A 27,635-nucleotide genomic window follows, 5' to 3' on the forward strand; every position below is an offset into this window, starting at 1 on the left:
TAACCCTAACCCTAACCCTAACCCTAACCCTAACCCTAACCCTAACCCTAACCCTAACCCTAACCCTAACCCTAACCCTAACCCTAACCCTAACCCTAACCCTAACCCTAACCCTAACCCTAACCCTAAGGGAGTAGCCTGTAGCGACAGCGAGGGAGTAGCCTGTAGCGACAGCGAGGGAATAGCCTGTAGCGACAGCGAGGGAATAGCCTGTAGCGACAGCGAGGGAATAGCCTGTAGCGACAGCGAGGGAATAGCCTGTAGCGACAGCGAGGGAATAGCCTGTAGCGACAGCGACGGCGAGGGAGTATGCTGTAGCGACGACGAGGGTGTAAGCTGTAGCTGTAGACTGTAGCGACAGCGAGGGAGTAGTAGCTGTACGCTGTACGCTGTACGCTGTAGGCACTTAGCAGCTCAGCGCACAAATCTGAGGGCATGGGCCGCCTTGAGGGCATGGGCCGTCTCCGCATCCGCCGATCGTTTCCACAAACGGGTTAGCGTCGCCCAAAACGGACGGCCCATGCCATGGGCCGTCGATGTACTAGTAGTAGGCTTCCTAGAAGCCGGTACAGAACTTTACTATATAAAGGGGATGTTTTGGTAGCTTTATTTCTACATTCGAATAACAATCACTTCTTACTACTCCATCCGTTACACCATGCATGCTTCACGTGAGCGGGAGCTAACCGCCCGCTGACAAAATAATCCGTCTATGTTTTGTAAGGGTTGGTCTGACCTCAGCGCATTATGCCCTGGATTATAACCTAATTCGCTGTAAATTTTGCAGATGTTTGACTACTCCCAATGCTCCTGTAGTCACGAGCGTAACCAGCTGCAACCCATGAATAAGAAAATGTAGTAAAAGTATCCCGCCTCCCCGATTGCAAACCGATCTGTGACCCAAATCGAAAGTTCTATCCAACCATAGCCTCTTGAGCCTGTCCTCCGCCCATTCTGATTTCCCACCCATCTGATATAGGTAACACGTCCGATACTCGTCTCTACAGCAGTGTCATCAGACACATCACCAGTGTAACAGCTCCCACCACCATCGACACCGATTTCGCCTTCAGCACATCAGCGCCTCCACTACTAACAGTCCTCACAACCCCCGGCTCAGCAACACTTCCCTGTCCCGGGACACCACCCCTGACCCTCCATCCCAACCCCGCCAACACGATCCTCAATCCCGGTCCGAAAGGCCCATACGCGTCTCCATCGGGAACACCCACGCTCGCCATCGTTTGCTGCAGCGTCACACCCGAAACCTGTGCATATCCCATCAGGAAATCGCGCGTTGCGGCGTACTCCGCGTCCGAGAAATGCGAGATAGATGACCCGGAGGAGAAGGGAGCAATCGAAGTCTCGAGCATCATGCCGGTGTTATTCGAAGAAGACGAATTGATGAGCGGGTGCGAGAACGAGATCGAATACGCCGTCGTCGCCTGCGCCAGCATATGCTCCGCCAACCCCACAGCAGCGTCATCATCCAAGAACGCACTGGTTAGGTTCGCAGCAGTTGCGTACGTCACATTCAACAACGCAGGGAACAGCGTATTCAACTCCGTAGTAACATTCGTCGCATACACATACTCGAACCCCGTCAACGTATCCGACTGATTAAACTGCAACAAGCGATCAAACGCATATTCCACAAACCCACCAAACGTTACGTCCCCAGCGTCCCCACTCGTCGTACTCGGATACGTCAACAAAATATTCGGGGTCAACGCCGTCGGGCTTGCGGGATGAATATAATCCTCCCACGCACTCGAGAATCCCAATCCATGCATCAACTCATGAAGCGTAACATAAAGAAGATCATACTCCTTCTCCCCAATCGACGCGGATTTATTCGTCCACCAGAAGTCTTCGTCAGAGTTGATCTGCATCGTGATATCGAACTCCGAAAACTCGACGTTTTGGGTGACGGAGGAGTTGAATTGTCGAACAACAGCTTGTGGGTAGAAGCGGGCGTGGTTGTCTGCGTCCATGAGGGGGACGGTACGTGCTGGTGCCGCACCACCGAGGGATTGGATATTCGATCCAGCTTTGTTGGCGGAGGAGGATAATCCGAGGCCGAAGGGGAGGATGGTTGCGTTGACGTTGATCGTGGCGTTGATTTCGAGGATTTGGCTGATCATCCACCCAGCTTCCTGAAACACCGACTCCATCCCCGAACAAATCGTCGCATCGGCACCGGTACCGCAGGTCGTGGTAAAATTGAACATGTTCGCAGAGGAATTATCGGGAGCCGAGAGAGCTGGTAACAGCAGAATATCTTCTATTGGTGACAAAGGCGCAGATGCGAAGATAGAAGTCGCAGGTGTGGTGACATTAGTGTCTGTCTTGTTTGCCGTACCCAGTGACGCATTGGTCGCTTGACGGCGTTGAAGTGTCGTAGCTGATGACGACGGCCAGCAATCGACCACCACGTACGATGTCGGACGTAACGGGTCCAGATGATCGAGACACCATAATGGAGGAGCGCCCTCATGTGGTTGTGACGATGCTGAAACTACCGTGCCCGCGAAGACCGATGCGAGCAATAGTACTGTAGATAGTGGAAGCATCTTGCTGTTCGTACTGTATAGGGGTATCTTCTCAATGCCAATTGTAATGAACGCCGATAAAGAAGTCAAGACGATGCCACTAGACCATAGACGAGCGAAAGACGAATTCGAACTGACAGTGTCGAGGTCGAAAAGACAAAAAGGGGCACACCGACGAACGTAGGCGGAGCCCTCCCTTACACAGTGACGTCTAACGCGTTATCTGAGAAAGGGAATTGAAGTCGACAAGAAAAGACGTTTAAACGGAACGATTGTCCTTGGTCGGAAGAACCAGTCGTGTATTCGTGAGTTCGCGGCCGTGTTGTCCTCTCTCGAACCGAATAATCTCTCGTATGTTTCGGTTCCGGCGGCAGAGCTGAGTTCAGGCCCGTTCTCAATTTCAGATAAACACAAGGTGTAATTTCCTTTCTCGCCGACTGAAGCTTTTCGCCTGAAGATCGAATTCCTCACTGATAGTAGCCGGAACTGTTGATAGAAGGTTATAGAGAGCGTATATTTGAACACCTTTGAACACCCTTCCTCTATATCACCGCTCACTCAAAACGTTGACATTCCGCGGACGCCATGCAGCCCTACTACTGCACCCTACCTGTGCACCTTACAGGCGGCGACAATGCTAGGAAAGCTTAGACGACGGGAAGGAAATGGGAAGAAACGGAATGGGGCTCGTCATATTTGTCTACTTGTGTGTCTTCTAGTGCAATCCCGTGTACTCCTTTGCTCTGTTTGTTGCAATTGCATCTCATGACCATGGCCATCCGCTTTGGTTGGGACACCCCATCATGCATAGTAACCGCTGAGGAGGTACCCAAAAACCGGCCCCGTGACGGTGATACTTCATCCTTGCTTGGCCATGACATGGACGAGCTGTTTGCGTCACGCCTTTGTCCAATGTGTTCCCGTGCTCTCGAAAGACGGCCAGCCTGTGTCGTCGGTCGCGCTCGATTCCCACCCGATCATCCCGACGAACGTGGTGCCGGTGCCTCACCTCATAGATCAACTCAATGTCCAGAACCGGACAACTCTCTCCATGGCCTTACCCGGTCTCCGGCGGCCTCCCACTATCATCTCACGACATATCCACACCCTCCATCTTCACCTCTTCCCCAACCACAGCCTCCTCCCCACCCAGTCTCCCCTCCCCCATCCATCTTCCCATCCACAAGCATCTTCAACGTATTCCTACTCCCACGAAGTTAGCCCCACCCCCACATCTCGTGGACAGAAACGCGTACCTCTTCTTCTCAATCCCCTCCTCAATCCTCCCAATAACCCTCCTCTGTGCCTCCAAACTCAACTCTTGACCCTCGATCCCACTTACCGCCTCTTTCGCTTTCGAGAATGATTCGCGTAGTGCGTGTGCCTGTCTCTAACAATCAGCGGTTGTATCCCGTCGTGAGAGGGAGAGAGAGACGTACCTCGGCAGTAACTTCATTCTGTGCGGCCCCAGACGAGAGTTTGTCGAACAAAATCTGGATACGTGGCAATAACGTAAAGAGACTACGGTCGAGGGGTTGGACCGTCGTGAAACCCGGTGTGGTTTCGGCTGTGGGTGGGGACGACATCGACATTGGTCGGGATGTGCTCGCTAGCCGCCCGAGATGGTAGAGGGATGGCGGTTGAGCCGAGTAGGGTATGTGAATGGTGTGCCGGGACGTGGGTTCGTGCCGTCTATTTCGTAGCTGCTGGACGTACTTACTGGTCAGCGGCGGCCCTGGGCCTTGGGTGTGGGGTACGTCGCAGTCGCGGTCGCGTTCGACCCTCGAGCCCGCAGATCTTACCGTACAGGGCAATTGCAATTGAGAAACCGACAACGTTAACGCAACTTAGCAACTTCTGACACTTCAGGTGAAGCCTGCAGGCCCCGCAACAACCCAGGAACGCAAGCAAAAAGAAGTTCCGTTACGGGGAATCGAACCCCGGCCTCTTCGGTGAGAGCGAAGTATCCTAGCCCCTAGACCATAACGGATTGTGGTGTTGGTTGGGCAAATAAAACATATACTGAGATAACGCGCGAAACATGTCTTTACGATTTGCTTTAGTCTTGTTGAATTGAGTTTGAGCGTCAGCCGCTACACCATAAATGACACTGGGGGCTATAGGGTGCTGTACTGGAACTTGAACTAGCTTCTGCAGTGGGTACAATACACACAAATGCAAAGTTCGAAACGATGCGACATCGGACAAACTTTGAATTGGTAATTTGGAAGGTCGGACAATCGAAAGGGTCGAATGACGGCCCTCCAACTGCTCTGACTTCCTGACACACCGGAACACTTCCGGGTTTCTGCATCCAATCAACCAGCAGTTTCAACAGCACGTCCAGCATCTTTGGCATAGCTAACAAAGTCAGTTCCCACGCCTTCCGCTTTGTCACGGCCACGCATTCGAGGGCGAGCTGGATGAATGTGGTGAACTGGCGAAATTTCAGGGTTTAAGGATGTCGACGATTCAATATCATGAACGTACTCGAAGGTGACTTTCTCATGGTCGATTGTTATCGTTATCGATTACGCGCGATCATGTAAGCACGGGCGCGTCCCTTCTCTCAGCTGTGTGTAAGGCAACGGACCGTACCAGAGCCCTTCACCACCAGCAGGTGACCACTCAGCGCATTCATCCCGATCGACGAGGCCCAGCTCTTGCTATCAACAGCTCTATTCCTTCTGCTGTATTATAAAGCTGTGTCGTCCTGGTTCTCCTAGATCTCATGCTTCCCGTCCGGAAAGCTTAAGTGTGATCACCCAACAACCCAGGACGGACAACAGCATACGCTGACCAACAACACCACGACACAAAACATGCTATCCTCGCCTCTTCGTGCTCCGCCAGCGGCCGCACCTTCAAGCGGTATGATCGTCGGCAAACGAAGTGCAGTACCGACGTTGCCACAACCCTCCACAATGGTACAGGGTAAATGCGCCTGCTGCGATACCCGTCTCAAATATCCCTCGAACGTCCATTGTTACCGATGTACGGTCTGTACAGCCGTCACCGACCTCTCCCCCATCACCCCGAAACGCTTACCGAAGGCGTTGAAGCTAGACAGATTGTACGAAATCAAGGAGCGTTGGGAGATGGAGGATGATGCCGGACGCGAAATTCTCGAAAAAGAGGTTTCGAGGGTTTTCGCCAGTTTCGAGGCTTTGACTGCGTCGTTCTCGACTGGTGATGAGCCATCGCCGACAACCCCCGAAATCGACTACGCTACCCTCTCTCGCGCAATTTCAACCATCACATCCCTCGACTCCCCTCCACTCATCGACAACATCCTCAAATCCCTTGAGATTCTCCTCCGCCGCCCCGGACTGCCAATGACATCCCCCACCGCTCTCCGCCTCATCCCCCTCATTCTCCGCTCAACCCTCCTCTCACCTCCTTCCGTCCCTAAAAAGCGTTCAGTACTCTCACGTCTGGTTGGGTGGGTTTCCGGGGCAGGGAATAATGGCCACCACATCATCGTTACGTGGCTAAGCCAATGGTCTCGCGAAGATCTCCGTAGTGTCGTGGAGGGTGTTGGTGCGTTAATTGCCTACCGCCTCTCCAAAGCCGAGAAAATTACCCGCGATGTCGGGAATGGGATCAGGGGAAAGAAAAGTCTCGTTGCCGTCCTCGATAACGAATACACAACCGACTGGCGCACTAAAGCCGCTGCAAAAATGATGGCCCTCTTACATGCTGCATCGAATATGTCCACATCCTCTCCACCTCTCCCAATCTCCGAATTTTATTGCACGATGATCGACTACATCGACCTCATTTCCGACTTCCGAGATTGGGAACGCGGGGAGTGCGGATTCGCGTTTTGCCAGTATCCACTCCTTATCTCCCTCGGCTCAAAAATCATAATTCTCGAATACGACGCACGGCGCCAAATGGAGGTAAAAGCCCGTGAAGCATTCTTCGAGACCCTCACAACCAAAAAGGTGGTACGTCCACATCTCCTTCTCCGAATCCGCCGCGCCAATCTCATGGAAGACTCGATGCGACAACTCCGGGCCGTCGAAGGGGGTGAACTTAAAAAGGGGCTTCGGATCCAGTTTGAGGGCGAAGATGGTGTTGATGCGGGGGGGTTGCGGAAAGAGTGGTTTCTCATCCTCGTTCGCGAGATTTTCGACCCAAAGTATGGACTTTTCGTCGAGGAGGAGTCAAGTGGTGTCGTGTGGTTCGATCCTGCCTCGACGTCGAAAGAGGCGTTGGAGAAGTACTACCTCGCGGGCGTCGTGGTCGGTCTCGCGATCTACAACTCTACGATATTGGATGTGAGGCTCCCCCGCGCACTGTTTACGAAGTTGATGGGTGGGAGGCTGGGGTTGGAGGATATGGAAGGGTGGAAACCCGAGTTCGTCAAGGGGTTGCGGCAGTTGCTCGAGTTTGAGGGCGATGTCGAGAGTGTCCTCGGATTGGATTTTACCGTGCACGACATCTACGGCTCCCTCCGTGAACTCGTACCCAACGGCTCGAGATTGTCCGTGACGAACGCGAATCGGAAAGAGTATGTGGACGCGTATGTGGCGTACCTGCTCAACACCAGCGTCAACGCACAATACTCAACCTTCCGCGATGGGTTCTGGCGTGTTTGTGGGGGAAATGCGATGGGGCTGTTTAACGCCGAGGAAGTCGAGGGTCTCGTTTGTGGACTCGGGATGGGTGAGGAGGGGGTCGACGTGGGAGCAATCCGCGCCGTCGCAGTCTACGAAGGCTACCGTCGTGGTCCCGCCGGTCCCTCCCCAACCGTCATCAACCCCGAAAAAGACCCCCTCATCACCTGGTTCTGGGCATTCTTCTCCTCCCTCCCCGGCGCCGACCAACGCCGCCTCCTCCGCTTCGTCACAGGCTCTGACCGTGTTCCCGCGACCGGAGCAGCGAACCTCGCGTTTAAGATCAGTGTCATGCCGGAGGTGAATGGTGGGGAGGATAGATTCCCGATTGCGCATACGTGTTTTAATCAGATTGTTTTGCCGAGGTATAAGAGGCGGGAGAAGATGGAGGGGATGTTGAGGAGGGCTATGTGGGAGAGTGAGGGGTTTGGGTTGAGATAGATGAACGACTGGAGCGAGTTCGAGTGTGGAGGGGACTTTGAGTGTAGGTTATTGTTGGTATACCACAACTGTCTCCTACGAGGGGAGATTGAGATATGCATGGAGTACGCGGGGCGTTTTATTTCTTTCTTGTTCTTTTTTCTCATGGTATGGTTAGCAGGATAGTCTCGAACTCGTGGGAATTTGTCTGCTGACTTGCTCACGGTCTTCGACGCTTGACCCCTTTATCTCCCACCGCGGGTCCCCGGCCGGCCCCCCCAGGCATCACACCATCCGCATCCGCATTCAAACCGACCATCGACCATCACAGACAGTTATTGCACCCGGCTCCTATTCTTCCTCGACAAAATGCCAGCCAAACCCATCGCTACCACCAAACCCAGTACGTGCCCCTTTCCCTTCATCATCGTCCTTCACTTCCCTAACAAACACCCTTTCTCTCCCATAGAGTCCACCAAACCCCGCCCCACAGTCAAACCCGCCCCCGACCGCAAATCAAACCTCATCTCCAACTCCTCCTCCGACAACGACAACGACAACGACGCCGGACAGGGCAGCTACACCGCCCTCATCGAAACCTTCGCAGCGAAAGCCGCAGCGAATAAAGCGAAGGAACAAGCTGCTGCGAAGGAGAAGTTTACGCGGTATGTTGATGTACAAGTTAAGAGGTTAGAGTCGTCCGCTAGGGAGGCTGTCGAGGTTGCGTACGTACATACCCTGGTGTTGGAGATGTAAAGCAGGGATGTATGCTGATGATGACGAGGAGTAGGGCGGGGTACACGCACCAAATCGAAACCTTCCACACCGAATCCTTCGCCGCCCTCACGTTACCCTCCCCCTCCACCACCACCACCACGGCGGACCCCCTCTCCCAATCCGCCCACGACGTCCTCTCCCGCGCCCAAACCCTCCTCTCAACCACATCCAACTTCAGCTCCACCACAACCACCCTCCTCAGCGACCTCCACACCGAACTCGACGGCATCGTGGGTGTATGGGACCGTGATCGCGAGGCATTGCGGGAGGCGCTGGGGGCGTTGAGGAGAAAGAGGGGGAGGGGAGTCGAGGGGGTCGTTAGGGGTGGGGGGTTTGGGGAGAAGAGGGTTGTTAGGGGAGCTAAGGGGTATGTGGATTCCTTCGTTTCGTTGGTGCGAATACTGACTTGGGGTGTTTGTAGGATGTTGAAGGGGTTTGGTACGGGGAAGTGAGGTTGACGTGCCAGGAGAATCATAGAGTGATATGAGGAGGTGTGGCAAGTTCCGCTTGACTGGTTGATACCATGCTGACGATATACACACAGGCTTTCCATGGACCGAGGTACGGTATTGTCGAGATGTATGCTATGTGAAACGAAGTCGGCAAGATATATGGCGGGTAGGATATAACTGGTGGATATGGCGTCGGTCGATTGTCGCTTTCTCAATATACCCGACATTCATTGCACAGGAAAAAAGGTGAACTTGCACAAAAAGATGAACGCGGTAACTGAACAGGCCTCAGCATGTTCCGATGGATTCGAATGAGACAAGAAAACGATCCCATATGCATTTGTCGCCCGTAAACACAACGAGAGAAGAATTCCCAACAAAAAAAAATCCCTTTTGCTTGCGAGAAATCACAACTCCCATTCAGACTCTCAACATGCTTGTTTTGTTTGAATCCAGGACATACGACGCTAGACCTAATTTCCTTTTCACAAGAGTAAAAAGGAACTTAAGCCTCCTGCGGCCTCTGACCACGTCCGATACCACCACGGAAAGAGGGGTTGAACTCTCCAGGAGCAGCTCCCTCCTTCTTGCGGTACTCACGGTCACCACCCTCGCGCTGGCGGCGCTCAGGACGGGGGGCACGAGCCTCAGCGGGACGAGGAGCACGCTTGTGGGTAGAGGGGACGATCTCGGCGGGGAGGTGGAGGTACTCGCGGAGGTACTCGATACCCTCGTTGGTGAGGGTGTAGTAGTAGTACTGCCACGAGAACTGGGTCTTGACGAAACCGCGAGAGGTCAAGGACTGACAAGCCTTGATGACCTCAAGGTTGGGGAGGTCGAGCTCGCCGTGCTTGGGAGCGTTGAAGTCCTTCTTGGCGATGAGGACACCCTCACGGAACAAGGTCTGTACGAAAAATGACAGGTTAGCTCTTCATACTCCCTTATTCTCCGGGATCGCGCTCGTGTTCTTTTCGACGGATCTCGACGCCGAAAGAAGCGTTCGTGCCGGGACGAGATCGACGCGTCAATTGAACAGAGCGTTTACATGACGTACCTCGTAGATGGTCTTGCGGTTCTCCTTGGAAATAAGCATGCTGGGCGACTGTTGTGCTGGCTGTGACGAGGGACGGTCCGAACAAGAATCTCCAGCCTCGGCGTACTGGTTGGATTTTCCTCAGTGTGAGAGCGAGCTAGTTCCGTTGGGGGTTAGAGTGGCTGTGCCTGGGGGTGTGTCGCGCAAAACCCTACGCCGAAGAATTTTGGAGGGCCTGCATAGGTTCGATAACAGCTGGGATTCGAGGAATATGGTAATTTAGCGGTGAAGGAGTGGAGTGTTACAACAGATCGTTTTGTAAACATTATGAGCATCTCCCTGATCCGTTGCGGCGTATGTATCGGATGACGTCGCCGTCGTTCAAGGCACGTCAATCCTAAGAATAGCTATGGGTGTCTATCCTTGAACAAATTTTATTTCCAGCTTTCCAGCTCCTCCTTGATCCATCCCTTTAATCTCGGTCTTCATCCCTCAAACTCCGTATGGCTCATTTCTCCCGTTTCATAGAACTCCCTATAAACCCCCCCTTACGAAGCCTCCATCTCCCTCTTCACCGCCCTCTCCATCTCCAAAATCGCATTTTTCTGCTGTCTCGTCATCTCACTAACCTTCATCAACGCCGCCTGCAACCGATCACACTCCTCCTGCTCCGTCTCCCTCGAGAAAACCCCCAACCCATCACTCCCCACAAGCGGCATCCCAGGCTGTCCTATCGGTTTTCGTAGAGGTAGATTTACGGTTCCTTGTTTGAGGACGTCCCACATCGCCTCGGTCGGCTCGTTGAATATCACTTCGTCGTAGGACCAGGATGATACTGGGAGTCCTTCGGCTTTGATTCTCTCCGCGTCGGGACCGTAGGGGTGGAGTTTGAGGTGGTGGTAGACTTGGAGGGGTTTTCCTTCGGTTGCGACGGCAGCGGAGGGGTCTGGTACGAAGAAGACCTTGATGGCGATATCGAATTCTCCCCATCCTGTTTCTGTTACGGCGAATGGTGGGCTCTCGACGGCTGTACGTGTTCCCTGTTAGCAGTTGTCCACAGAGCGCAAGGTGTGGACTAATTATAAAAGGAAGCGTACTTCTCATTGAATTCGCGTAAGTGTCGTGTAACTTGAACATCACCTTCTTCACGAAATAGGATATATCCTCTCCATTGACGCCCTGGACTGATATCGTCCATTCATGGGTGTGGTCTGGCGAAGCTGTCGGATGGGGTTGGTCCTTATTTAAGAGTGTCGCGGTATTGCCGTAGACGATTGGACGCATTATCGAAACGCCCTGAAGGCGGGTCGCTGATGGTGGTTTAGGCGGTGCCATTATGTATATGATTCACGCTGAACGCGAAACGAGGGCTGGGCTGAAAAGAAGTGCGCAAAGGATTGCAACGGTTGGTAGATAGTGTCTGAAATTCTCGGAGGACTGTTTCACGCGTTGACGGGCGAGATCGCTTGGTGTGGTGTTTACCTGTAGTCGTCGTTACTGCATACGTAACGAAGATACCCGGATTTCGCCGCAAAGGCGCAATACCGTACTTGATAAAACCCTCCGAACACCGTTCCACCCCACCACACTCTCTACACATCCTACAACTATGCCAGCACCATCAGAAGCTCCTGGTATGCTCCATTACGGTGCAGGGAGGAGATCGAAGCTGACGGGTGGCGATACAGTCGAGAACAAGCCTAAGCCTTGCTGTGTGTGTAAGGAGGAGAAGCAGAAGAGGGACGAGTGTATGTTGTTCTCCGAGAAAGGTGAGGAGGACTGTAAGCCTGTGATCGAGCAGTACAAGGCGTGAGTTCATCACCCAGAGACTAGGAGATTGGGGTTGCTGACAAATATGGATAGGTGTATGGCTGGCTTTGGATTCAAGATCTAGATGGACGTCTCTTTTGCGTATGGCATGGGTCAAAAGGGTTTCATTTGCATCGGTCATCACCTAAGGTTTTGGAGTTTGTAGGATAGAATGTCGTTTATACCATCCTCCTCGTATTTCGTGAACCGGCGCATCCCGCGCCAACCCACGACCTCATCTCCAAGCCATCACATCACGTACACCATCACGGCGACAACTCACCTCATCCATCCCCAATGTCTCGACGCAGCCGTTCCCGTTCACCATCGTCCTCCCAACCACCACCGCTCCTCACCCACGGCGAATCAACCACCGCATTCTTGACCCACCTCGCCGATAACCTTCTCCTGTAAGTCCCCTCGCAGGCCCAATAACGTCGAAGATTGAAGCATAGGAGCAGTGAACACTCAATTGAAGACCAGAAGAGACATTAGCGACTGCGTTCCTCTACAAGCATCGGTATGAGCGGTGGAATGAGAAAAACAAGACACCCGAGTCGCAACGGCTCGATGAACATGTGCGTGTGCCCCAGTCTCGTTGTTTGAATCCGGATGGAGGCTAATGAACTATGACACGGACAGATGCTCGCAATAGCCTCCCTAAGCCTCGCGGCAAAAAGCACCGAACACCCCCGCCGCCTCCGCGAATTCCTCCTCCCATCCCACACCCTCGCCCAACCCCCATCCACCCCACCCCTCACCTTCCCCTCAACCCTCTACGACACCCTCCGCCAATCCCTCGTCAACTCCGAACACATCCTCCTCCGCACCCTCGGTTTCGAACTCCGTTCCGACACAAAGGTACCGTATTTCTATCTACCTGAGCTTGTATCCCGGTGTTTGGGGGTGGGGATCACGGAGGAGGGGGGGGTTGCAACGGTGGGGGTTATGGGGACGGCGTTGGGGCTTGAGGCGAGACGGTGGGCGAGGTGGGCTGCTTCGTCGAGGAGGTTTGCGTTGGGGTATCCGGCGAAGACTGTTGCGGTGATATGTGTACGGAAAGCGGTGCATGAATTGGGATTGAAAATTGCGGGCGTCAAGGAGCGAGAGGATTGGGAGCTTATGGAAGAAGAGGATCCGGACGCGAGGACGGAGAGAATGGAGTTGGAGGATGGATTGGAGGAGTTTGTGGAGAGGGTGGCAGGGGCATCAAAAGGTGGTGTTGATCTAGAAGACGTGAGGGAGGGGATACGGGACATGACATGGGCCTTTGCCTAGGAGCGTTTGAGATCGTGCCACGCAGGCTTGATGTAGAGTTTCGTGCAGCGAAAAGACGTTGAAAGGACACAAATTTTGCTGCAGTGGACGAACATTGTGTTGCTTTGGGGATGCTCGTCGAATTGAATGTCGTAGGCGGCAATAGCCGTATTTTCGATATGAAAGTGCTCTGAACATGCAATCAGAAGCCCCTCCGATTTTGCTTTCCCCCATCACAGTTCACAATCGACATCAACATAGTTGTAATAGTTTATATTCCTCGTATACCTTACATACACAGCGGACCGCCCACTTTTCTTCATTATCGTGTTCCTCTCCGCTTACACAGCATCAGTCAACAACTTGTTCAACTTGCTGATCCTGTTGGCAACGCTCAGATCAATAGTCCTGTCTCCGATCTCAACAACCAATCCACCGAGGATAGAGTCGTTAACCTTGTTGGTAACATTCAACTTCTTGCTGTTGGCGAATGGGGACTTGGAGATCGCGGACTCGAGACGGGAGAGGGTCTTGGAGTCGAGCTGGGAAGCGGAGGTGATGGTAACCTCGATCTCGCCCTTTCCGGCACGGATCAAAGTCTGGTACTGCTCAGCGACCTCGGCGAGGAGACCGAGACGGTTGTTCTCGGCCATGACCTCGAGGAGGTTCTTGACGGACGCATCGGCGGAGACGGCCTTGACGAGGGTCTGGGTGATGGTCTTCTTGTCCTCGACGGAGAGCGAGGGGTTGGAGATGATGGCGTTGAGCTTGACGTCCTTAGTGACGAGGCCCTTCAAAGCGGACAAAGCCTTGTCAGCGGAGTCGACGGAGGTGGTCTTCGCGGCAGCGGTGTAGAGGGCGGAAGCGTCTGCAATGTTGTGGATCAACACTGATCTGGGCAAATCTTGGAATATCAGAGAAAGGAAAACACGTACAGGTACCGGAGACACCGAACAATTGCACAGGAGGCTGGACGTTCTTAGCAGCGGCGTAGCCACGGACCTGCTGTAAACCGCGAAACGCAAGGTCAGCAATTGCCCTCGGCGGAATTGAGTAGAGATTGTACCATGACAGGTGCACGGGCACGGAGGACGGCACGAGCAGCAGCGTTCATTTTGCGTGTTGGTATATTTGGAGTTGATGCTGTCTGATTTCGACGTCGATGATGAGCCTGCAGTCAAAGATTTAGCGCGGAACCGCCGGTACGCCGAGGGGACCCCACCACTAGGAAATTACGAGATAAAGGAGGATAATTGAGTTGAATTGGAGTGTGTCATGCGATTCTACGTGTCCGTGTTACCTTGGTTTGTCCTCTGGGTGGCTCGTGGGGTCGGCGGAGGTGGAATTCGTGACACTGCGATCGCGGGATGTTCAAACATCAGTCAATTGAGTCGTCTTCGCTAGAATGCCTGATACCTCAGAAACCTATATGCCATCTCTTTTTTTTCGTCCTTGGCATCCTCGCACACGTATATCTCATCTCATAAGTCTATCATGTCCTCCATCCCGTTAACCATTGGTTCAAAACGCCGTAAACGAAACGATAACGCCCAGAAAATCCCTTCCAAAAAAACGTCGAAAGCAAAAAAAAAAGATCAGCCAATATACGCCCCAACATCAGCTCGTCCCCGTATATTTCGAGCCTGCTACCCACTTTGCAAGTCTTCCACCAGCTGTGCCTTTCTCCTCACGCCTGGGCTCGACTTCCAAACTGCGCTCGTACAAGTCGTCTTCGTTCATGACCGGGGTGTTGCGAACCCATGATTCGGTTCTGTCGTCCCGCTCCAGCTTGTACGGCTTCTCCAGACACCCCATGATCTGGTTCACCACCCTTCCCAACAACTGGAACTTCGACCAATGAATAACATTATCCGAAATGAAGGTCTTGTTCCCCTCATTGATGCTCAGGAAATCCTGCAAGTAAATTCCCAAATAGGGAATCCGCTCGCTATTCCCACGCAACTTAAACGCTCTCCGATACGCCCTAAAACTCATCTCAGAGCTCATCAGCCTCTCCGCTCTCATGAACAGGCGGTAGGTCGGCTTATCTTTGACGAGCTCATGCGTCAACCGCAGTCTCATGACAGCAGCAGAATTGATCCCGGCAAGGATACACATCAACGAGTTGTAGTTATTCATATTGCGTAGAATACACGCAACATTCATAAACTTCTCCAACACCTTCGCACGATGCTTCACTTTCCCTTTGGTCAAGATCATACTCTGCACCAACGCACTCATCGTATTCAAATGCGCGATGATCTTCGTGATCGCACCAGGGTTTGATGCCTTCTCCTCAGCAGTCTTGTACACATGCCGAATCATATCCCTAGGCCCCAGCTTGGAGAAGAGATCCCACTCAATCCGCGTCAACTCCTTCGCCACGACATCATCCGGCGTCAGCAAAAACGAAGTAACAGCCGCCGCAAGTTTATCCCCATCAGCCGTCGCACAAACCAAACTCCCTCCTGCCTCGATCCCACACGTCAAGACATCATCCTGATGACTAGCGACATTCGTCATGGCGTTTGCTTCATCCATAAACATATCACCCGGCAACGACGCCACACTCCCTTCGAGCGCCGCCATTTCCTCCGTGGTGGGCACACGATTCTCCCACTCCAACAAGATATCCTCACCTTGATCCTTCACCCCAATCGACTCTCCCTTACTTCTCCTCGCCGTCGTAGGCCTCATCGCACTCCCCTCATCTCCCCCGTCCGCGTTATCCCGATCCGGTAACCCCCAACACAAATCCGGATCCACATCAGTCAACCCCCGCAAATCCCTCCTCACCTCCGCAACATGATGCGCAAAATTCAAATCAGTCCCTAACCTCCGAAAAAACATGATCAAACTCTGCCTCGTACCCGCATGCACGAAATCCTGCGGATGCGTCTGGACCCAAGCCTTGAGAACGGTAACGCAGCGAGCTTTGTTGAGGGTACACTGGAACGGATCCCTTCCATGACAATTCTCGAAGCGTGCAAGGATAGCCTTCAGTAATTCCCCAGGTCGGGCAAATTTTCGATAAAACGTCAAGAACGTCCGTTCGAACGCAGGGTCGTACGGATCAACCAGCAGCCTCCCAACAAGCTGTTCAAACGTATACCCCTGCCCCTGTACAATCTCCTTCTCCTCCCACCTCCCCGTGCCCGTTCCCGCCCCAGGCCCAGTACCGGAACCGTCCCGCTCGATACTCACCATTGACTCCTGATCATCCCACCCACTCTCCACCATCGCAGCACCCCAACTGCCCCTCCCCGGCGCATTCCGTACTCGCATCCACTCCGCCTCGAGCCCATCTTCGCCTTCTTCGCTCTGCGACCCACGCTGAACGTGCATCTGTGCCGGATAGGGCGCTTGGTGCGGGAGGTACTGTGATTGCGGCACATGCTGGTGCTGGTGTTGCTGCTGATGCTGATGCTGATGCTGCCCCCACGACCCTAAATACCTCGTCCCCCTCGGACTCGACCCCGGCGCAACACCCCCACCCCCATCATTGCCCAAAAACTGCGTAAACGAAACAACCTCCTCACCATCCACAAACGTCCGCTGCATAACGCCGCCATGCCCATCCTCATCAACAGGCGTAACGGGCGCGGATTGTACCTGTGTGACACGCGAGGACGTGCCGATGGTGGTGAATGCCATGGGTAACTCCGTAACGATTCCAATCTGCGGCAACGCCTCCCTGTCTCGCGATTCCGGCGCGATACCGCCACCACTCTCCTGTTCGTATGGGGTAGGGCTGGCAGGAAACCGAAACGGGAAATGCGTCATAACCTCCATATCCAGCGTCTCGCCCGGCGCACTCGTTGGCGGTTCAGGGACTTTAAGGGACATAGCCCTCAACGCCAACGAGATACTCTCCGCACTCCCACTCCCACTCCCACTCCCTATCCCCGAATCCTCGGTATTCCTCGATACCATCCCCGGTCTCCCAAGCTGAATACTCGAACTCGTCCTCCTCCCCGCACCCATAACCTGCCTCCTCCTCAACGAACCCGAACCCGAACCGCTCGTCCCCGTACTCGCGCTGGCACTACTCTTCTTCCTCCCCCCATACCTTTCCCCACACGCCGCCTCCAACAACTCCACAATAACGACCCTCGCGCTCTCCTCGTCCGTTACGCCAATCATCCCGATGCCCCATACGCTGCCGAGGACGACATCGGCGCTTTTGGGCACGTTGTCGCCGAAGCGGCAGGAGGCTAGGATGAGGGGTGTTGAGGGGCCGAGGGCGAGTTGGGTGGCGGTGATGGTTGTCGGGAGGCTCGAAGGGGAGGGTGAGTGGTTGTAGAGGATGATTGCTGCGTCGTAGGTGTGTACACCGTGTTCTGGAATATCTCCTAATGATGTCTGTGTCCAACTCCCATTAGCACAACTCGACGCTCAATTACATAACTCAAAAAGGAGGAGGAGACGTACCTTGACCAACGAAACATGATACACCCTCCCTCCCGTAACAAACGGTCGCATGGGTGGCACCACCTCTCCAGCCCTAAGCGTATACGCCTTCCTCACAAACACCTCCACCATTCCTCCTCCCCCGGTCCCGTCTTCGGAGTCGTGGTGGGAGACCACCGCAATCCGCACCGGAATCGCACCCAACAACGCTATCGCCAACGCGTCGGGTTCGGAGCGAGTACTCATGCCCGACACGTTCGACGCGATACTCGATCTCCGTCGTTCGTCGCCTAGGCCTCCGTCGATGCCTGAGGTGGAGGAGCGGAGGAGTTTATCTTTGACGCTTCGGATCCAGCCTGAGCCTGTCGTCGTCGTCGTCGTCGTCGTCGTTGTCGTCGTTGTCGTCGTTGTCGTTGGTTGCTGTGCTGAGTCCCGATCGGAAAGGTTGGAGGGCCCGGTGACGTTCATCGGAGCGAGACTAATCGCCGACACGACTGATTGTGGGGTTCCCACTCTACTCGGTCTCGTACTCGCGCTCGCGATCGCGATCGCGCTGGCGCTGGCGCTGGTGATCGATGGTGTAGGTTCTTGTTGTTGTGTTTGGTGTATTGGCAGCATACTCACCGATGTCTGTGATGTTGTTGCAGATGGTCCGAGACCCAGACTGAAGGACGGATCGAACATCCGAAATGCAGATCAAGAGATCACTTCTGAGATGGATGCGGTGTGGTCGATGACAAGAACTGACGCTCTCTACAGCGGTTGCGCTGCCAGAACGCTTACTTACACTCACACTCACATCCTGCAGCCGTGCATGCAGCAACCGCACCGCGCACCAAATCAGACACCGTGCGGCCGCGCACATTACTCAGGTTTACAAACACATCCCAAGATCTCCGGTAAGCGATGCATGAAACCGGGCTGTGGGGGGGCGTCCAGGGTGGCTGAGGTGTGAGCGATCTGCGGGTTCTGCTGGCCGTGGCGAGTCGTCGGCAGTTGGGGGGAGGGTAACTGCCGAACGCCAACACGACTATACAGAGTGATCGCGCAGTCAGTCTGTCTCTCTCGACTCCGACTCGAAGTGTGGCCAGCGAACGCTGGGGGCCGGGGTGTCCCGGGATGCCGGTGCTCGGTGAGACAGGGCGCGCGCTCCGCCTCAGGCGCAGAGTAGTGCACTTGTGAGACACTGACCCGTGGGAGGAAACGCGATGGACTACGTGGGAAAAAAGAAGGCACTAGTGTGTGTCTGTCTGCCGAACGAATGAACAATCACCCCGCCTTCTGCCCGTTGCTGCTGTTCTCGTCCCCCTTCCCCGCCTCCGCCGCCCTCCTCGCCGCAGCCTCACCAGCCAACTCCCTCCTACTCTTCCCATCTCCTCCTTCACCTCCTCCCACCCGCCCCCCACCATCGATGCTCTCCCTCTCACCCTCCGCTTTGTAGTACTCGACCCCATCAACAAGCGCCCTCCCCCCCTCAAACGCCCTCATCTCCCCCTCCAACTGTCGACAAAGCCGCCAAAACTTGGCATCATGTTCCCTATACACGTTGTGCGCCAACTCGTGCGCAAGCACATCCCTTACATCCCTATACCTCCTCCACCCCCTCCCACCCACACTCCCACTCACACGATCCTCATCGGTCCTCAACCGTACCTCAATCATCGCACCACGATTCGTGTTAAGCCCCAGCGTCCTCCCCTCATGGTTCGTATGCGTCGCTGGATCCAACTCTCCCAATACCCCGACACTGAATTTATGTCGGAGCATGATTGCGCGGACGGCGGGGTCGGAGGCGAGTTTGGAGAGGATTGAGTGGGCGTGGGTGGAGTTTGGGAGGTAAGGGAGGGGCTGGAGGGTGCGGAAGGTGTATTGGATGTCTGCTTGGGTTGGTGGTGCCTGTCGTAATGGTCGTACCGCCGCTTTCTGTGTCCGTGGGCGTGGGCGTGTGGGGGGTGACTGTACGGCCGCAACCGTCGATGCTGGGGTTCCGATCATCATGATCTTGCCTCGATCCAGTAACATCGCAGCTAAATCCGAATCGTTTGCGAGATGTGGGGGTTTGTAGAGTAGCTTCTGGTTTTGGGGCGGGATTGAGGTGAGAGAGGCGAGCGCGGATTTGAGGTCGGAGAGGGTGGCGGTCGAGGGGAGGGAGAGGGTGTAGGGTGTTGAGCGGTGGGAGATCGTGTAGGTCAACGTCGTATGCTGTTCACTGCCGCTCGTCATTGTTGGTAGACCTGGTGAAAGTCGACTTTTGCGGAGTGGCGACGTATTGTATTGCGTATGTGGTACATTCCACGATTAGGCAGGTACCACTCGTCGCCCGATTAGGGCCCACGAACCCTATGCCCCCCCTGCACTGCCCACCAAATTTTCGCAGCTCGCCAGGCACCACTCCCCCTCCCCTCCCCGAAATCCAAACGTCCCCTCCAAAACTCTCCTGCTCCTTCGTCCGCCAACCTCTTCCCCCGACCGACCAGACTTTTTTCAACAATGGTACGTCTAGCTACCAAGCAGTCATCCTCTCACTATCATCTTCTCCTCGAAGCATGATCTTGATTGTCGATTCGACTTGCTCTGAGGCCCATCTTCGTTGCTCCTCGTGAAAGGAATTTGGGCTGAGATGTTTTTCGTGTGATTAGGGTGCCTACAAGTACTTGGAAGAGCTCTACAAGAAGAAGCAGAGCGATGTCCTCCGGTATGCACCTCTTCTCCCTCCCGTCTCCCCTTTCCTCCTAACACAATCGGGCGCACAGCTTCCTTCTCCGTGTCCGCTGCTGGGAGTACCGCCAGTTGCCGGTCTGCCACCGTGCTTCCCGTCCTTCCCGCCCCGACAAGGCCCGCCGTCTCGGTTACAAGGCCAAGCAGGGATACGTCGTCTACCGTATCCGCGTCCGCCGCGGTGGTCGCAAGCGCCCCGCCCCCAAGGGTGCCACCTACGGTAAGCCCACCAACCAGGGTATCAACCAGCTCAAATACCAACGCTCCCTCCGCTCCACCGCCGAGGAGCGCGTCGGCCGCCGTTGCGCGAACTTGCGCGTCTTGAACTCGTACTGGATCAACTCTGATTCCACCTACAAGTACTTTGAGGTCATCTGTGTTGATCCCTCTCACAAAGCTATTCGTCGTGACCCGCGTATCAACTGGATCGCGAACGCTGTTCACAAGCACCGTGAGTCCCGTGGTCTTACTGCCGTTGGCAAGAAGTCCCGTGGTATCAACAAGGGTCACCGTTTCAACCACTCCAAGTCTGGACGTCGTCACATCTGGAAGAAGAACAACACCCTCTCCCTCCGTCGTTACCGTTAAGTGTAACGAACGTGACCGGGGCTTGGTTGGTGTGCAGTACGCTGTTCCTCTTGCTAAGTCTTGGGAGAGTTCGGTGTCGTGTGGTCGGTTCGCAAAGATCTGGGATGGCGTTTTTCTTTGGGCTATTGGGGTCGGATTTTGATTTGATTTCGTAATCCACACTTTGCCCATTGCTTCTGTTCATCTTATCATCCGTGCAAAGCCTGTACAAGCCCACCCATTATCATTGCCGAATGTGTAGCTGTTCGGATCTGCAGGATGACATTGACGTGTAACGTAGACATCAACATCTTCGTATAGGCTACCTAGCCTGCAATCGCATCCACAAAAACGAAGCATGACTATCACACACATCGTCCTCTTCCAATTCTCCTCAGAAGCCCTCAAAGACGTACACCTCCCATTCCTTCCCATCCACACACACCCCCACTAACCCCCTCCCACCCAGACTGCCAACATCCAAAGAATCTGCACCGCCTTCCAGGCCCTCAAGCAAAACTGCCTCCACCCCCAAACCCACAAACCCTACATCCTCTCCCTAACCGGTGGCCTCAACAACTCTCCCGAAGTACACCATTCAGGGGGTCTCACGCACGGATGGGTGGTCAAGTTTGAGAATCAGGAGGATCGGGATTGGTATGTGGAACGGGATCCGGCGCATACGGAGTTTAAGGGGATGTTGGAGGGGGTTGTGGAGGGGGTGAGGGTGTTTGACTATGAGGGTGGGGTGTTTTGAAGATATTAGAAAGGGGTTTGTGACTATCCTAGGGGTAAGAAAGAACATAAAGGGTATCTCGTCAACTCTCCATATCGCGTCAATTCGACATCTCGCCATTGCTTCGTCTCGTCTTATTTCCGTCCCACGTCCGGACTCCGACAGCTCCAGCTCCAGTGAACGTCGTATCTATCCAGCAAACTTGCTGTACAGAACCAACAAGATCAACATCACCAGGATGGCAATGATCAATACCGTAATCAGACGGTTCGTGATAGCCCTGTTTTCACCCTATGTTACCATATGCCCCAACTGAAACGCAAAAAGTCATGTCAGCTCGGCACAAACCCGAGCCACAATCTTGACATGTACATACCTTCTCGCCATCCCCTTCAACGTCCTCAAACTCTTATCCACATATCCATCCGCCTCCATCAATGTATTCCTCGTATTAACGATCTGCTCCCTCTGGCCTCGTAAATCACCCAAGATTCCGGCACCGATGTCTTCTGTCTCGTGTGCGATTCTTTGGGAGTCGCGGAGGCGCTGGGAGGAGCGTTCGAGACGGTCGGTTGCAGTCAACAACCGATCGCGCTGTTCTTGTCCCTCACTCCCCGGGATAGGTGATGCCCCACGGTCTCCGAAGAGGAGTTCCCGGTCGCTGGTAGCAGACAACTTCCTCAACTCCGTTTTCTTCTCTTGTAGTTCTTTCTTGTGTTCGCGTAATCTCGCGTTGACCTTCCCCCGCGTGACACTTGGGATATTCAACACCTCTAGCTCCATCTGTGCAATAATCTCCTGTCCTTCCTCGAGGAGGCGGGAGGCGGAGGAGATGGCTGATTTACGGGGTTCGCCGCGGAGAGGGGGGAGGGAGGTGAGGGTGCGGGAGAGGTCGGCAAGGATGAGGGTGAAGTCGGATTCATAGCCTGGTGAGAGCGTCAGCACGCTGTATAGTGAGGCATAGACGGTAGGCGGATCGAGTGAATGGAGCTGCGATCGAGGCGAACCGCGGTGAGGCATGACCGCCAAGCCAAGGTCAAGCCGACACTGGCTCGCTTTGCTCATCCCAGCCCTGTAGCACTCAATGTTCCGCCTTATAGAAAGTACGTACCGACAAACAGTTCTGACCCAACATCTGTATCCATTGCGCTCATATTTCAACGGGTTGTGGTTGTACTTGTTAGTTATCAGAGCGATGATGTCGGTGCTTACCCCGGCCGCGGTAGGAGGCGGGAGCTGCTCAGCCACGTCCCACGAACCGCTCGCCATGGTAGGGTACAAACTTTAAAGGGCACGACACACGAAATGGCCACCTCTATTACGATCCTTCCCGCAGCTGACTTTCACGTCCATCTCCGTCAAGATGCCCTCATGCGTCTCGTCACCCCGACCGTCCGTCAGGGTGGGGCTTCCATTGCTTACGTGATGCCCAACCTCACTCCTCCGATCACCACTACCGAGATGGCAATGAACTACAAGAAGGAGCTCCAGGCTATTGAGCCCAATGTTGAGTTCATGATGACGCTTTACCTCACTGCTGACCTCACTGTCGAGGAGGTCAAGAAGGCTGCAGCGGCGGGTGTTAGTGGTGTCAAGGTCTACCCTGCCGGTGTTACGACCAACTCCTCTGCTGGAGTGTCGACGTACGAGCCCTTTTACCCAATCTTTGCTGCTATGGAGGAGGTTAACATGGTCTTGAACTTGCACGGCGAGGTCCCTCCCTCCCCAACCAACTCTGTCTTGACCGCTGAGCACGACTTCCTCCCCACCCTCATCGACCTCGCAAAACGCTTCCCCAAGCTCCGTATTGTGCTTGAGCACTGCACCACCAAAGACGCCATCGAGACTGTGAAGAACTGTGGTCCGAACGTTGCTGGATCAATCACCGCACACCACCTCCACATCACCATCGACTCCTGGGCCGATAACCCCTTCTGTTACTGCAAGCCCGTCGCCAAAACTCCCGAAGACCGTGCCGCACTTATTGAAGCCGCAGTCTCCGGTGATCCCAGGTTCTTCCTGGGCTCTGATTCCGCACCTCACCCCAGGGAGAAGAAGAGCGGTGCGGCACGTATTGCTGCTGGTGTCTTTACACAGTCAAGGTTGTTGTCGTACGCTGCGGAGATCTTCGATAAGCAGGGTAAGATGGACAAGTTTGAGGACTTTGTCTCCAACTTTGGCAGGAAGTTCTACCAGGTCGAGGGGTTGGGTGTCGGCACTGAGAAGGTCAAGCTGACCAAGAAGCCGATTAAGGTTGAGAGCGAGGTTTGGGATGGAGAGCTTGTTGTTGTGCCTTTCATGGCGACGGAGGAGTTGCAGTGGGACATTGAATGGGTCAAAGCTTAGATGTAATCCAAGAATACGGCGTTGCTATGATAGACGGAAGGGAAAACTAAACAAGAGGGTACCGATATAGCGTGTATGATATGAGAAGAGGACGTGAGAAGTGAGGCAATCGCTTACGTCTGGGTGCATGAGACCGACTTGTACGGGAAGCATCATCTGTGAGCGGGAATTACACGTATAAATTATGAGTCGCCGAATATGCACCTTGTCATCAAAATATCTTCTTGCATGTTTAAAACAGTAGTATCCATACTTTTGAAAATGCTATGCAAACGCAATATCTCCCTAGAGAATGTAGTCAACCCTACCGTGGATGTCCATATCACAACTCATCAGTCCTCAATGGTCAGCGCACCCGTATCACGCACACGTTTGATAGGGTGCAACAAGACCGCTCTCCGACACGTCTTTGCCTCCTTCCTCCACCCGTCATAAAGTTTCTTCGCAAAATGTGCATCAAAATAATACGTCGTCAACCACATATCATACTCATGTCGAAAGAACTGCTTATCATTCACGGCAGACTGAAAGACACCGACATCCCACTTCCTCTCTAGATACTGCGGATGAGGTACGTAGACAGCTTTCCAGTCATTCATGAAAGCGACGGAGAGACCGAAAGATTCGCACATGATGTGACGTCGTTCTTGGCTGTTTATGCGGTGCATTTCGAGAAGGAGGCGGCGGGAGAGACGGCCGTTTGTGATGATTGATGCGCGGCGGGGAGTTTCTCGTTCGAGTGGCCAGTTGACGATGTCGCTTTCGAAGTACCACCTTGAACCGCGAGGATCGAAGATGGGTCCAAAGGCGATGTAGTCCGCCTCCTCTCCTATCCCCTCGTCTGAAGAATCAGTATCCCAGGGTGTCATGCCTTCGAAGAACCATTTCTCCGAGTTCTTCCACGTCGTATTGGTACACGGTTGCGCCCGTGCAAAAGCCTCAGCCTTGGAGAACAGTTCGTAATAATTTCCGATATAGCGCACATCCAGTTCCCAATTCCAGAAATACTCATACTCGGGATGATGAACAGCAAACCATTGCAAAGGCGCATGTTGCGCTCTCTGCGCCGTATTGATCTGACCCGAGCTACGACGACCGAACCAGTTATCCACGCGTGCCAAACCAGGGTATATCGAACGCATTTGGTCCGAGCTCCACAGATCGACGAGACCTCTAAACTCGGATGGTACGACAGCCTCGGCTTTGCGTTGGTAACTCTCAGGGTCGGCAAAGATGGCGGTTCCATCTTTGACTTCGTGTAAGATTCGGAGATCGTATTGAGCACCCGTGTTGAGACAGAGTTCGGCCAGGAGTGCTCGGAGGTTGAGGATGTCGTCGCGTTCGTAGATATACCCATCGTACGATCTCAACATAACAGCTATACGTCGCGTCGGAGTCTTGGAAGCGACACAAGCGTCGATGGAGGCTTTCCAGTCGATGTCGTTAAGTTGTCGTTTATCTGGGAAGCCGAACGCTGTGTAAGGACCGTAACGCTGGTCGACAGTAAAACAAGGATCGGAGAGGTTGGTAACTGCGTATGAACCCATCAAATGAGGTGGATGTTCGTCCACGCGACCGTCGATGCAGTGATTGAGGTTCGGGAGGGTGATGTCGCGAGGACCTGGACAGCGAAGAGACGGGTCGGGGTATGGGTCGTGGATGGCGATGTTCGAGCCTTCGCTGAACGCTGAAAAGTGATCGAATTTTTCGTATTGCTCCCAGGCTTCCCAAGGCTTGACCACCTTCGGCTTTGGTAAATCTGCTGGAATGACGGGTTTCTCGTCTTTGTGATTGTGCGATTGATCATCATTCCCATGCGCCTGGTTTGCTTCGTTTCCCTTGTTCTTCTCTGATATACTTTCCTGGACATCTTGGACGGCACCCTCGAGCTTTCTCCGAGCCTCCTCCACTTTCGCCTGTAGCGCAACCACGTCGATTCTTCCTGGAGGGAAGATGACTGAGCCGTCATCGCCAGCTTTCTCCGTATCTGAGGGATTGTTGTCTGACTTTAGCTTTCCCTTATCCTCGACGTCCGCCTTCTCGACAGGCTTCTGTGCTTCAGGTTCATCCTTCATGGTGGGAGGGATCACGACCACATCCTCCGTCGACGACTGGAATGGATTCGGCGGCACCGAATCAATGATTGGTTTTTCCGGTTCGACAACCTCAGCTTTAGGCTTCTCTGGCATCCACCGAGCGATCGCCTCGTCATTGCCGTGATTTGCCACCATCACGTCGCTTTCTGATCCAACGACGACACCAGCCTGGAGTGCACCGAAATTCGTAACGTCGGCCTCATAAGACCATACCAACCATACCAAAACGAGACCGATGCATGATGCGAAGAACAACCTGATCACACGCCGTTTGGAGGTACGTCGATGGGATATAGGTCCATGGCCATAGACGCCGGGAAGCCCCATCCTTGGAGTACCCTGCATTCAACGACGACAGCAGAGTCAAGACGTATTGTACCTCCACAGTTGGCTTCTGAACTCAAACGCAGCCCTTGGCGAGAAGAGCGGACTTGACGGGGGCTCGGTAGAGTATAAAAGCCGGTAACCTGTGCCAACATTCTCGAACCTGGTAACGCGAGGTCTTGGCGTCATTTCATTTGATTTATATCCCGATAAACATGGTCCTTGTACGTCAAGCCCGCATACTGTTACGTATAAGCGGCTGAAGGATGGAGAGGTCCCGAAGCTTTTACCTTGGTCATGGTCATGCGCGCACATATGCGGAGCATTGCTGTATGTGATCGCTCGGGACCAAGCTGGAAAATGAACGGTAAAAGCTCGATGTTTGATGATGCTAAATATAGTAACGGTCTCGGATTTCCCGTCCATTTGAACGATTAAGGTTGAAGGACATGCAGTGATAGGATGTTTCACCAATCGCCTGCCTGTACTGCTTCTGCGCCTCCTCTGCCGCTCTCGCCTTCCTCTCCGCCTTCCTCGCTGCCTTCTCCGCCTCGTAGGTTCGATGGGTTTGGTTTGGCGGCCGATTTTGCGGTTCGCGACGACGATGTGGTAGAAGGGTTTGCCTTTTACACCGTGGCATGCTAGTCTTATTTGTACTTGCATCTTGGTGGGGTTACATTATTTGTTGGTTCGAGGTCGTCGAACTTTTGGAGGTTGATTTTGGAGATGCAGGTTACTTACAGTACTCTGAGTAAGCTCGCTAATCGTGCGGCCCAACATGTGAAGGCTCGTTGCGATTTGACTCATGACAACGCCGAGCCGGAGGAGAACTCATACGTTCAACCACCCTCTGACGTTTATGTCGCTTGCAGCTTCCGATTGCCGATACGTGAGCACGCACGCTCTGCACAGCCTCTCTGACCAGCTTGCCGACCGTAACTTGACCTTGATCCGCTTGGCGAGGCAGTTGTTTCCCCATTGATACTCCGATAAGGATTCCGAGGGTTTGTTAGGACACATGCATTGATGCCGTGAGCATGCTTGTTACACCCGCTACCTCGCCATCGCACGAATGATTTAGAACGACATCGTCCATACGAGGTTGCGGTCAACTGTGCACGCCTTATCGATAAGAAATCGAAATCCACAGTTCGGTCGCTGATGGAAGCAAAAGGGTTCATTTACTCGAACAATTGCACGAAGACTGATCGATCATTGATGCAGATAACAGCTTTCGTATTCAATTCCAGAATAACTGCATCCTCGGCCCTCCCGAGGGAAACCAGCAGTGGGTAGTAAAAACCTCGTCGACGTCATAAAATCGAAACAGAAAATGAGTAAGATGCTAAAAAAGTCGTAGCAAATGACAAACCCCAAAAGCTCCATCCCCATTGGTATATAAGATGTGGGTAAAAGTAATCAATCGATAGCCAATACGAAAGGTTTCCAACTCCTTTCCCCCTTCTCCCAGATTCCGTATGTACAGAAACACTGCTCGGTTTTCATCGTACACTCG

At 53.7% G+C, this 27,635-nt stretch overlaps 16 protein-coding genes and 1 non-coding gene across 17 annotated transcripts; 7 read left to right on the top strand and 10 right to left on the bottom strand.

Annotated features, from left to right (window-relative positions):
* Positions 1–10: 10 nt before the first annotated feature.
* On the bottom strand, positions 11–2,231 carry SAICODRAFT_9589 (uncharacterized protein; the record flags this gene model as incomplete). The annotated part of the gene is made up of 3 exons (XM_019172015.1): positions 11–382; positions 924–1,001; positions 1,059–2,231. Coding segments are annotated over 3 exons (1,623 nt in total), but the record flags the coding sequence as incomplete, so codon positions are not given.
* A 991-nt stretch (positions 2,232–3,222) lies between these two features.
* Positions 3,223–4,248, top strand: SAICODRAFT_31692 (uncharacterized protein). The gene is made up of 3 exons (XM_019167985.1): positions 3,223–3,755; positions 3,809–3,936; positions 3,992–4,248. The coding sequence occupies exons 1-2, from the start codon at positions 3,324–3,326 to the stop codon at positions 3,875–3,877; spliced, it is 501 nt and encodes a 166-aa protein (XP_019021738.1). The 5' UTR covers positions 3,223–3,323; the 3' UTR covers positions 3,878–3,936; positions 3,992–4,248.
* Positions 4,249–4,470: 222 nt separating this feature from the next.
* Positions 4,471–4,542, bottom strand: SAICODRAFT_t154. The gene has a single exon. It is a non-coding gene; the product is annotated as a tRNA-Glu (tRNA).
* A 598-nt stretch (positions 4,543–5,140) lies between these two features.
* Positions 5,141–9,174, top strand: SAICODRAFT_73143 (uncharacterized protein). The gene is made up of 6 exons (XM_019170827.1): positions 5,141–7,592; positions 7,926–7,997; positions 8,088–8,319; positions 8,385–8,738; positions 8,793–8,862; positions 8,916–9,174. Exons 1-5 carry the CDS (start codon positions 5,375–5,377, stop codon positions 8,821–8,823), a joined length of 2,907 nt encoding a protein of 968 aa, XP_019021739.1. The 5' UTR covers positions 5,141–5,374; the 3' UTR covers positions 8,824–8,862; positions 8,916–9,174.
* A 154-nt stretch (positions 9,175–9,328) lies between these two features.
* On the bottom strand, positions 9,329–9,931 carry SAICODRAFT_67455 (uncharacterized protein; the record flags this gene model as incomplete). Its single annotated transcript, XM_019170314.1, has 2 exons — positions 9,878–9,931; positions 9,329–9,727 (listed from the first exon to the last, which is right to left on the bottom strand). The coding sequence occupies exons 1-2, from the start codon at positions 9,914–9,916 to the stop codon at positions 9,329–9,331; spliced, it is 438 nt and encodes a 145-aa protein (XP_019021740.1). The 5' UTR covers positions 9,917–9,931.
* Positions 9,932–10,404: 473 nt separating this feature from the next.
* SAICODRAFT_36900 (subunit of both the NuA4 histone H4 acetyltransferase complex and the SWR1 complex) lies at positions 10,405–11,191 on the bottom strand (the record flags this gene model as incomplete). Its single annotated transcript, XM_019168534.1, has 3 exons — positions 10,405–10,581; positions 10,615–10,883; positions 10,954–11,191. The coding sequence occupies 3 exons, from the start codon at positions 11,189–11,191 to the stop codon at positions 10,405–10,407; spliced, it is 684 nt and encodes a 227-aa protein (XP_019021741.1).
* Positions 11,192–11,449: 258 nt separating this feature from the next.
* Positions 11,450–11,772, top strand: SAICODRAFT_21300 (uncharacterized protein). The gene is made up of 3 exons (XM_019166404.1): positions 11,450–11,490; positions 11,545–11,665; positions 11,720–11,772. The coding sequence occupies exons 1-3, from the start codon at positions 11,466–11,468 to the stop codon at positions 11,748–11,750; spliced, it is 177 nt and encodes a 58-aa protein (XP_019021742.1). The 5' UTR covers positions 11,450–11,465; the 3' UTR covers positions 11,751–11,772.
* A 95-nt stretch (positions 11,773–11,867) lies between these two features.
* Positions 11,868–13,103, top strand: SAICODRAFT_166368 (uncharacterized protein). Its single transcript, XM_019165681.1, has 3 exons — positions 11,868–12,075; positions 12,149–12,243; positions 12,308–13,103. Exon 3 carries the CDS (start codon positions 12,308–12,310, stop codon positions 12,941–12,943), a length of 636 nt encoding a protein of 211 aa, XP_019021743.1. The 5' UTR covers positions 11,868–12,075; positions 12,149–12,243; the 3' UTR covers positions 12,944–13,103.
* Positions 13,104–13,263: 160 nt separating this feature from the next.
* SAICODRAFT_96549 (F1 complex, OSCP/delta subunit of ATPase) lies at positions 13,264–14,010 on the bottom strand (the record flags this gene model as incomplete). The annotated part of the gene is made up of 3 exons (XM_019172053.1): positions 13,989–14,010; positions 13,858–13,927; positions 13,264–13,790 (listed from the first exon to the last, which is right to left on the bottom strand). Exons 1-3 carry the CDS (start codon positions 13,989–13,991, stop codon positions 13,264–13,266), a joined length of 600 nt encoding a protein of 199 aa, XP_019021744.1. The 5' UTR covers positions 13,992–14,010.
* Positions 14,011–14,329: 319 nt separating this feature from the next.
* Positions 14,330–17,871, bottom strand: SAICODRAFT_21303 (ras GEF). The gene is made up of 2 exons (XM_019166405.1): positions 17,354–17,871; positions 14,330–17,284 (listed from the first exon to the last, which is right to left on the bottom strand). The coding sequence occupies exons 1-2, from the start codon at positions 17,798–17,800 to the stop codon at positions 14,540–14,542; spliced, it is 3,192 nt and encodes a 1,063-aa protein (XP_019021745.1). The 5' UTR covers positions 17,801–17,871; the 3' UTR covers positions 14,330–14,539.
* Positions 17,872–18,817: 946 nt separating this feature from the next.
* On the bottom strand, positions 18,818–19,525 carry SAICODRAFT_49698 (WLM-domain-containing protein; the record flags this gene model as incomplete). The annotated part of the gene is made up of 1 exon (XM_019168978.1): positions 18,818–19,525. A coding segment is annotated over one exon (708 nt), but the record flags the coding sequence as incomplete, so codon positions are not given.
* Positions 19,526–19,772: 247 nt separating this feature from the next.
* SAICODRAFT_21305 (ribosomal protein L15e) lies at positions 19,773–20,638 on the top strand (the record flags this gene model as incomplete). Its single annotated transcript, XM_019166406.1, has 3 exons — positions 19,773–19,890; positions 19,972–20,027; positions 20,086–20,638. Exons 1-3 carry the CDS (start codon positions 19,879–19,881, stop codon positions 20,636–20,638), a joined length of 621 nt encoding a protein of 206 aa, XP_019021747.1. The 5' UTR covers positions 19,773–19,878.
* A 282-nt stretch (positions 20,639–20,920) lies between these two features.
* On the top strand, positions 20,921–21,455 carry SAICODRAFT_67460 (uncharacterized protein). The gene is made up of 2 exons (XM_019170316.1): positions 20,921–21,029; positions 21,087–21,455. The coding sequence occupies exons 1-2, from the start codon at positions 20,976–20,978 to the stop codon at positions 21,372–21,374; spliced, it is 342 nt and encodes a 113-aa protein (XP_019021748.1). The 5' UTR covers positions 20,921–20,975; the 3' UTR covers positions 21,375–21,455.
* Positions 21,456–21,649: 194 nt separating this feature from the next.
* On the bottom strand, positions 21,650–22,498 carry SAICODRAFT_9602 (V-snare-domain-containing protein; the record flags this gene model as incomplete). Its single annotated transcript, XM_019172023.1, has 3 exons — positions 21,650–21,665; positions 21,730–22,279; positions 22,465–22,498. 3 exons carry the CDS (start codon positions 22,496–22,498, stop codon positions 21,650–21,652), a joined length of 600 nt encoding a protein of 199 aa, XP_019021749.1.
* A 309-nt stretch (positions 22,499–22,807) lies between these two features.
* On the top strand, positions 22,808–23,720 carry SAICODRAFT_31700 (Dihydroorotase homodimeric type). The gene has a single exon (XM_019167986.1). It carries the CDS (start codon positions 22,815–22,817, stop codon positions 23,697–23,699), a length of 885 nt encoding a protein of 294 aa, XP_019021750.1. The 5' UTR covers positions 22,808–22,814; the 3' UTR covers positions 23,700–23,720.
* Positions 23,721–23,993: 273 nt separating this feature from the next.
* SAICODRAFT_73151 (uncharacterized protein) lies at positions 23,994–26,573 on the bottom strand. Its single transcript, XM_019170828.1, has 2 exons — positions 26,410–26,573; positions 23,994–26,361 (listed from the first exon to the last, which is right to left on the bottom strand). The coding sequence occupies exon 2, from the start codon at positions 26,138–26,140 to the stop codon at positions 24,032–24,034; it is 2,109 nt and encodes a 702-aa protein (XP_019021751.1). The 5' UTR covers positions 26,141–26,361; positions 26,410–26,573; the 3' UTR covers positions 23,994–24,031.
* SAICODRAFT_227328 (uncharacterized protein) lies at positions 26,302–27,040 on the bottom strand (the record flags this gene model as incomplete). The annotated part of the gene is made up of 2 exons (XM_019166635.1): positions 26,410–27,040; positions 26,302–26,361 (listed from the first exon to the last, which is right to left on the bottom strand). Coding segments are annotated over exons 1-2 (433 nt in total), but the record flags the coding sequence as incomplete, so codon positions are not given.
* Between the last annotated feature and the right edge of the window lie 595 nt (positions 27,041–27,635).

Source organism: Saitoella complicata (assembly GCF_001661265.1).
Source record: "Saitoella complicata NRRL Y-17804 unplaced genomic scaffold SAICOscaffold_24, whole genome shotgun sequence".
Lineage (NCBI taxonomy): Eukaryota > Fungi > Ascomycota > Saitoellomycetes > Saitoellales > Saitoellaceae > Saitoella > Saitoella complicata.

Coding starts and splice junctions, on each gene's coding strand:
- SAICODRAFT_73151 (XM_019170828.1), bottom strand. CDS start 26,140: ATGCAGGGTACTCCAAGGATGGGGCTTCCCGGCGTCTATGGCCATGGA.
- SAICODRAFT_31700 (XM_019167986.1), top strand. CDS start 22,815: ATGGCAATGAACTACAAGAAGGAGCTCCAGGCTATTGAGCCCAATGTT.
- SAICODRAFT_73143 (XM_019170827.1), top strand. CDS start 5,375: ATGCTATCCTCGCCTCTTCGTGCTCCGCCAGCGGCCGCACCTTCAAGC. Junction 7,593..7,925: donor GAGGAGGGCTATGTGGGAGA/GTGAGGGGTTTG, acceptor CGACCATCACAG/ACAGTTATTGCACCCGGCTC. Junction 8,739..8,792: donor GTTGTTAGGGGAGCTAAGGG/GTATGTGGATTC, acceptor GGGTGTTTGTAG/GATGTTGAAGGGGTTTGGTA.
- SAICODRAFT_67460 (XM_019170316.1), top strand. CDS start 20,976: ATGACTATCACACACATCGTCCTCTTCCAATTCTCCTCAGAAGCCCTC. Junction 21,030..21,086: donor CCTCAGAAGCCCTCAAAGAC/GTACACCTCCCA, acceptor CCTCCCACCCAG/ACTGCCAACATCCAAAGAAT.
- SAICODRAFT_21300 (XM_019166404.1), top strand. CDS start 11,466: ATGCCAGCACCATCAGAAGCTCCTG. Junction 11,491..11,544: donor AGCACCATCAGAAGCTCCTG/GTATGCTCCATT, acceptor GTGGCGATACAG/TCGAGAACAAGCCTAAGCCT. Junction 11,666..11,719: donor GTGATCGAGCAGTACAAGGC/GTGAGTTCATCA, acceptor AAATATGGATAG/GTGTATGGCTGGCTTTGGAT.
- SAICODRAFT_21303 (XM_019166405.1), bottom strand. CDS start 17,800: ATGAACGTCACCGGGCCCTCCAACCTTTCCGATCGGGACTCAGCACAG. Junction 17,285..17,353: donor ATCATGTTTCGTTGGTCAAG/GTACGTCTCCTC, acceptor AGTTGGACACAG/ACATCATTAGGAGATATTCC.
- SAICODRAFT_31692 (XM_019167985.1), top strand. CDS start 3,324: ATGGCCATCCGCTTTGGTTGGGACACCCCATCATGCATAGTAACCGCT. Junction 3,756..3,808: donor CAAGCATCTTCAACGTATTC/CTACTCCCACGA, acceptor AGAAACGCGTAC/CTCTTCTTCTCAATCCCCTC.
- SAICODRAFT_166368 (XM_019165681.1), top strand. CDS start 12,308: ATGCTCGCAATAGCCTCCCTAAGCCTCGCGGCAAAAAGCACCGAACAC.